Source organism: Oncorhynchus nerka, linkage group LG24, assembly GCF_034236695.1.
Source record: "Oncorhynchus nerka isolate Pitt River linkage group LG24, Oner_Uvic_2.0, whole genome shotgun sequence".
In the NCBI taxonomy this organism is placed as follows: domain Eukaryota; kingdom Metazoa; phylum Chordata; class Actinopteri; order Salmoniformes; family Salmonidae; genus Oncorhynchus; species Oncorhynchus nerka.
The window spans coordinates 29,122,985-29,130,785 of NC_088419.1; the positions used below are offsets into that span (position 1 = coordinate 29,122,985).

The following is a 7,801-nucleotide window of genomic DNA, read 5'->3' on the forward strand; positions in this document are numbered from 1 at the left end:
GGCTACATTACTACTCCACATTGAACTACAGCCAGAGGACGGGTACAGTACTACTCCACATTGAACTACAGCCAGAGGATGGGTACATTACTACTCCACATTGAACTACAGCCAGAGGATGGGTACATTACTACTCCACATTGAACTACAGCCAGAGGATGGGTACATTACTACTCCACATTGAACTACAGCCAGAGGACGGCTACATTACTACTCCACATTGAACCACAGCCAGATGATAGTACATTACAGACACATTGGTGTTCTGCTGTTTTCATTTGTTGCTCATATTAAAGTACTTATTTGGTGAATAAGAAATATAAGGAAATCTATTACTGCCGTCAGTACAGTCATTTCGGAAAAACAAGGCTTGTCGTCAATGAATTGCGTGGTAGGCTACCCTTTGGCCGCTTCTGCTGTTCGCGAATGATGTAGTGATGTCCCATTCCACAATGTGATTCATCTCTCCCCATCACTAGCTGCTCCATCCCACACTGAGGGACACTCGAAAACGAGGGGGAGGGGTATTGGGATTGAGCCAAAGTGTGTGTGTATGTTTCTAATGCGCTGGTGCTCACCCTGCTCGCGCCGTTTGATCTGCTGGATCTGGTCCACGGTGCTCTTGAGGATGTGGCACTTGTCTGGCTGGACGTTGAGGCTGGCGATGTCGCCCATGTTGGCAGACAGGAGCTCGGCCAGCTCGTCTATGTAACGACACTCCAGCTCCCGCCGCCGCTTCTCCACACTGCAGGGACACAAACACAGGTTAGGTTTATAGTTGAGAAATGTTCAGAACTTTGCTGAATGTGATTTCATGGAGTGTTAGCTGCAACCAAGTGAATTTCCCTTCACAATAGTAAGGATCGTAAGATCAGGATGGTCGGCGGAGAATAAAGGGTCACTAGACGACATACAAAATATATCCAAAACAATATACTTCCATCTCAGGAACATTTCCAGAATTAGACACGTCATCTCTCAGCCAGATTCCGAAAAATCGGTCCATGCATTTGTTTCACCTAGGCTAGACTACTGTAATGCCCTTCTCTCCAGCTGCTTAGACTCTACTATTAGAAGCCTACAACTGGTACAGAACACTGCAGCTCAGATTTTAACCAACACTAGAAGCCATTAGCGCATCACTCCAGTTTTATCTGCACTACATTGGCTGCCTGTAAAGTATCGGTCTGATTTTAAGATCTTACTCTTAACTTTTAAGGCACTGCATGACCTTGCCACCTCTTATCTGACAGACATGCTCGTTCCCCATACAACCCAGTGAGGGCGCGCCGATCCCAAGAAACTGGTCTGCTTACGGTTCCTTGATCCAGAACCAGGGGGCGGAGCGTTCTCTATTAAAGCACCTCAATTGTGGAACGGCTTGCACTGTCACGTAAGAGGAGCAGACACTATTAATGTTTTTAAATAACTGTTAAAACCCCACCTTTTTAGCCAGTCTTTTAATAGGCGATTGTTTTACACATCCTCTGTTTATGTTCTTTTATGATTGTTTTCATGTAAAAGTGTGTGTCAAATTGAAATGCACTTTAAATAAAAGTTTGATTTGTTTTGGTTTTATTACCATTCGGTCATCAGATTTGCAACCAATGCTGCTTATAGGGCACATCACTGCACTCCATACTCCTCATCTCTATATACCGGTCGCAAGACCCACTGGTTGATGGTTATTTATAAAACCCTCGTAGGCCTCACTCCCCCCTATCTCAGATACCTACTGCAGCCCTCATCCTCCACATATGACATCCGTTCTGCCAGTCATATTCTGTTAAAGGTCCCCAAAGCACACACATTCCTGAGTCGCTCCTCTTTTCAGTTCGCTGCAGCTAGCGACTGGAACGAGCTGCAAAAAAAACACTCAAATTGGAAAGTTATCTCCATCTCTTCATTCAAAGACTCAATCACGGACACTCTTACTGACAGTTGTGGCTGCTTCACGTGATGTATTGTTGTCTCTACCTTCTTGCCTTTGTGCTGTTGTCGGTGTCCAAGAATGTTTGTACCATGTTAAGTGCTTCTACCATGTTGTGCTGCTGCCATGTGGTGTTGCTACCATGCTATTTTGCTGTTTTAGGTCTCTCTTTATGTAGTGTTATAGAGTCTCTCGTCATGATGTGTTATCCCAGTAAATAAGAAATAGTTCTTAACTGACTTGCCTAGTTAAATAAAGGTTCAATAAATAATCATTTGACTTGACACAGGCCATGAAACACAAACAGATATCTAGTTCTAGAGTACAACAAAGTCAGGAGATGAAGGATTTCCTGAAGGACAGGAGACAAAGAGGTGAATGAGATGAGATCACGGCCCTGGGCTCATCAGAGAGTATCCAGGCAGACTGTCTGTCAGCTGCTGCAGCTGGGTTGGTACCAACGAGTGCTGGGCAAGGACGGAGAGGAGAGGAGGATCAGGGCTGTCGGATCTACAGGGACAGCGAGCCTCTCAATAATTCATGGCCTACATGAAGCCAGCATAGAGAGAGAGAGAACCTGCACATGTCCTCTACCGTATGCTTATTGTTCAATGTATGGTTATTTTGATCCTTGGTTATTGTTGTTACTGTTGTCCCGTTGACAATTTGGATTCTTATTATCTTAACATTGTAAATATCCAAAGTAAGCTTTTTGTTACGCCGTACATTGTTACGCCATGCCAATAAAGGAGAGGGAGAGAGAGATGGAGAAGCCTGACAGAGCAGTGTAGAAGACCAGTGCAGAGCAGTGGGAGAACAGCTGAGAAGAGGAGGACTAACCCTGCAGCCAGATTGTTATTCTTTCACCCAGCAGGGCATCATCACCTGACAAGGGGGATGAGAGGAACCCTGCTGAGATGCTATCCATCCTCTCTCTTTTTTCCCCCTCGTTCCAATTCTCAAATCCACTGTCTCTTTCTCCTTTTCCCCATCTATCATTCTCTCTCACTCTCTCTGTCAACCATTCGCTCTACCTTCCGTCTCTCTCTCTCTCTCAATTCAATTCAATGGCTTTATTGGCATGGGAAACATATGTTAACATTGCCAAAGCAAGTGAAGTAGATAATAAACAAAAGTAGAAAAAATGTACAGTAAACAATACACTCAAAAAATACATTTCAAAAGTCATATTAGGCCTATATACAGTGTTGTAACGATGTGCAAATAGTAAATAAACATAAATGGGTTGTATTTACAATTGTGTTTGTTCTTCACTGGTTGCCCTTTACTTGTGGCAACAGTTCACAAATCGTGCTGCTTTGATGACACACTGCGGTATTTCACCCAGTAAATATGGGAGTTTATCAAAATCGGGTTGGTTTTCAAATTCTTTGTGGATCGGTGTAATCTGAGGGAAATATGTGTCTCTAATATGGTCATACATTTGGCAGGAGGTCAGGAAGTGCAGCTCAGTTTCCACCTAAATTTGTGGGCAGTTTGCACATTTGTGCCAGTTCTGCCTACGGCCTTTCTCAATAGCAAGGCTATGCTCACTGACTCTGTACATAGTCGAAGCTTTCTTTAAGTTTGGGTCAAAGTCAAATCAAATTGCATTGATGTTAATGCGAGTGTAGCGAAATGCATGTGCTTCTACATTCGGCAAAAAAAAGCTGGTGTGGCCACCAGCTGCAGTGCATGTCCTCCTCATGGAATGCACCAGATTTGCAAGTTCTTGCTGTGAGATGTTACCCCACTCTTCCACCAAGGCACCTGCAAGTTCCCAGACATTTCTGGGGGGAAGGCCCTAGCCCTCACCCTCCGATCCAACAGGTCCCAGATGTGCTCAATGGGATTGTGATCCGGGCTCTTCACTGGCTATGGAAGAACACAGACATTCCTGTCTTGCAGGAAATCACGCACAGAACAAGCAGTATGGCTGATGGCATTGTCATGCTGGAGGGTCATGTCAGGATGAGCCTGCAGGAAGTGTACCACATGAGGGAGGAGGATGTATTCCCTGTAACGCACAGCGTTGACATTGCCTGCAATGACGACAAGCTCAGTCCGATGATGCTGTGACACACCGCCCCAGACCATGACGGACGCTCCACCTCCAAATCGATCTCGCTCCAGAAGACAGGCCTCGGTGTAACGTTCATTCCTTCGACGATAAACGCGAATCCGACCACCACCCCTGGTGAGTCAAAACCGCAACTCATCAGTGAAGAGCACTTTGTGCCAGTCCTGTTTGGTCCAGCGACGGTGGGTTTGTGCGCATAGGCGATGTTGTTGCCGGTGATGTTTGGTGAGGACCTGCCTTACAATAGGCCTACAAGCCGTCAGTCCAGCCTCTCTCAGCCTATTGTGGACAGTCTGAGCACTGATGGAGGGATTGTGCATTCCTGGTGTAACTCGGGTGTCCTGTACCTGTCCCGCAAGTGTGATGTTCGGACGTACCGATCCTGTGCAGGTGTTGTTAAACATGGTCTGCCACTGCAAGGACAATCAGCTGTCCATCCGCTCTCCCTGTAGCACTGTCTTTGACGTCTCACAGTACGGAAATGGCAAAAGGCACGTTCACACAGATGAGCAGGGACCCTGGGCATCTTTCTTTTGGTGTTTCTCAGAGTCAGTAGAAAGGCCTCTTTAGTGTACTACATTTTCATAACTGCGACCTTGCCTACCGTCTGTAAGCTGTTAGTGTCTTAACGACCGTCCCACAGGTGCATGTTCATTAATTGTTTATGGTTCATTGAACAAGCATGGGAAGCAGAGTTTAAACCCTTTACAATGAAGATCTGTGAAGCTATTTGGATTTTGAGTTTAGTTTCAGAGTACACTGCTCAAAAAAATAAAAAAATAAAGGGAACACTAAAATAACACATCCTAGATCTGAATGAATGAAATGTTCTTATTAAATACTTTTTTCTTTACATAGTTGAATGTGCTGACAACAAAATCACACAAAAATTATCAATGGAAATCAAATTTATAACCCATGGAGGTCTGGATTTGGGGTCACACTCAAAATTAAAGTGGAAAACCACACTACAGGCTGATCCAACTTTGATGTAATGTCCTTAAAACAAGTCAAAATGAGGCTCAGTAGTGTGTGTGGCCTCCAAGTCCCTGTATGACCTCGCTACAATGCCTGGGCATGCTCCTGATGAGGTGGCGGATGGTCTCGTGAGGGATCTCTTCCCAGACCTGAACTAAAGCATCCAACTCCTGGACAGTCTGTGGTGCAACGTGGCGTTGGTGGATGGAGCGAGACATGATGTCCCAGATGTGCTCAATTGGATTCAGGTCTGGGGAACGGGCAGGCCAGTCCATAGCATCAATACCTTCCTCTTGCAGGAACTGCTGACACACTCCAGCCACATGAGGTCTAGCATTGTCTTACATTAGGAGGAACCCAGGACCAACCGCACCAGCATAGGGTCTCACAAGGAGTCTGAGGATCTCATCTCGGTACCTAATGGCAGTCAGGCTACCTCTGGTGAGCACTGTGCGGCCCCCCAAAGAAATGCCACCCCACACCATGACTGACCCACCGCCAAACCGGTCATGCTGGAGGATGTTGCAGGCAGCAGAACGTTCTCCACGGCGTCTCCAAACTCTATCACGTCTGTCACACGTGCTCAGTGTGAACCTGCTTTCATCGGTGAAGAGCACAGGGCGCCAGTGGCGAATTTGCCAATCTTGGTGTTCTCTGGCAAATGCCAAACGTCCTGCACGGTGTTGGTCTTTAAGCACAACCCCCACCTGTGGACGTCGGGTCCTCATACCACCCTCATGGAGTCTGTTTCTGACCGTTTGAGCAGACACATGCACATTTGTGGCCTGCTGGAGGTCATTTTGCAGGGCTCTGGCAGTGCTCCAACTGCTCCTCCTTGCACAAAGGCGGAGGTAGCGCTCCTGCTGCTGGGTTGTTGCCCTCCTACGGCCTCCTCCACGTCTCCTGATGTACTGGCCTGTCTCCTGGTAGCGCCTCCATGCTCTGGACACTACGCTGACAGACACAGCAAACCTTCTTGCCACAGCTCGCATTGATGTGCCATCCTGGATGAGCTGCACTACCTGAGCCACTTGTGTGGGTTGTAGACTCCGTCTCATGCTACCACTAGAGTGAAAGCACCACCAGCATTCAAAAGTGACCAAAACATCAGCCAGGAAGCATAGGAACTGAGAAGTGGTCTGTGGTCACCACCTGCAGAACCACTCTTTTATTGGGGGTGTCTTGCTAATTGCCTATAATTTCCACCTGTTGTCTATTCCATTTGCACAACAGCATGTGAAATTTATTGTCAATCAGTGTTGCTTCCTAAGTGGACAGTTTGATTTCACAGAAGTGTGATTGACTTGTTGTTACATTGTGTTGTTTAAGTGTTCCCTTTATTTTTTTGAGCAGTGTATATGGATGAGCGATGGCCGAGCGGCATAGACAAGGTGCAATAGATGGTATAAATTCAGTATTTACAAGTGATATGAGTAATGTAAGATATGTAAACATTATTAAAGTGGCATTATTCATAGTGGCATTGTATAAAGTGACTAGTGATCCATTTATTAAAGTGTGTGATTGGGTCTCAATGTAGTTTGCCCCCAGTGATGCGTTGTTAGACCGCACCACCCTCTGGAGAGCCTTGCGGTTGATACAGCCTGACAGGATGCTCTCGATTGTGAATCTGTATAAGCTTGTCAGGGTTTTGGGTGACAAGCCAAATTCCTCAGCCTCCTGAGGTTGAAGAGGCGCTGGTGGACCATTTCAGTTTGTCTGTGATGTGTATGCCGAGGAACTTAAAACTTTCCACCTTCTCCACTGTTGTCCCTTCGATATGGATAGGGGGGTGCTCCCTCTGCTTTTTCCTGAAGTCCATGATCATCTCCTTTGTTTTGTTGACGTTGAGTGAGAGGTTGTTTTCCTGACGCCACAATCCGAGTGCCCTCACCTCCTCCCTGTAGGCTGTCTCATCAATGATGGTAATCAAGCCCACTACTGTTCTGTCGTCTGCAAACTTGACGATTGAGTTGGAGGCGTGCATGGCCACGCAGTCGTGGGTGAACAGGGAGTATAGGAGGGGGCTGAGCAAGCACCCATGTGGAGCCCCAGTGTTGAGGGTCAGCAAAGTGGAGATGTTTTTTCCTACCTTCACCACCTGGGGGTGGCCTGTCAGAAACTTCAGGACCCAATTGCACAGGGCGGGGTGGAGACCGAGGGTCTCCAGCTTGATGATGAGCTTGGCGGGTACTATGGTGTCGAATGCTGATTGTAGTCAATGAACAGCATTCTTACATAGGCCTTCCTTTTGTCCTTATGGGATAGGGCAGTGAGCAGTGTGATGGCGATTGCATCATCTGTGGACCTGTTGGGGCGGTATGCAAACTGAAGTGAGTCTACAGTGGCCGGTAATGTGGAGGTGATATGATCCTTGACTAGTCTCTCAAAGCACTTCATGATGACAGATGCTACGGGGGCGGTAGTCATTTCGTTCAGTTATCTTTGCACTCTTGGGTACAGGAACAATGATAGCCATCTTGAAGCATGTGGGGACAACAGACTGGGATAGGGAGCGATTGAATATGTCCATAAACAGACCAGCCAGCTGGTCTTCACATGTTCTGAGGACGCGGCTAGGGATGTCATCTGGGCCAGCAGCCTTGCGAGGGTTAACACGTTTAAATGTTTTACTCACATCAACCAAGGGGAAGGGGGGGTGCCGTCCTTGTTAGCGGGCAAAGAAGGTGTTTAGTTTGTCTGGAAGCGTGACGTCGGTGTCCGTGACGTGGCTGGTTTTCTTTTTGTAGTTCGTGATTTCCTGTAGACCCTGCCACATACATTGTGTCTGAGCTGTTGAATTGCGACTCCAT

General features: G+C 46.9%; 1 protein-coding gene across 4 annotated transcripts in view; it reads right to left on the reverse strand.

Annotated features, from left to right (window-relative positions):
• LOC115107802 (nuclear receptor coactivator 1-like) overlaps positions 1 to 7,801 on the reverse strand; it is a 108,054-nt gene that overhangs the window by 43,783 nt on the left and 56,470 nt on the right. For all 4 annotated transcript variants that reach the window (XM_029631458.2, XM_029631456.2, XM_029631455.2 and 1 more), the window contains one exon: positions 579 to 745. In XM_029631458.2, coding sequence (XP_029487318.1) covers positions 579 to 745 — 167 coding nt within the window. The remainder of the gene's footprint in view (positions 1 to 578; positions 746 to 7,801) is intronic.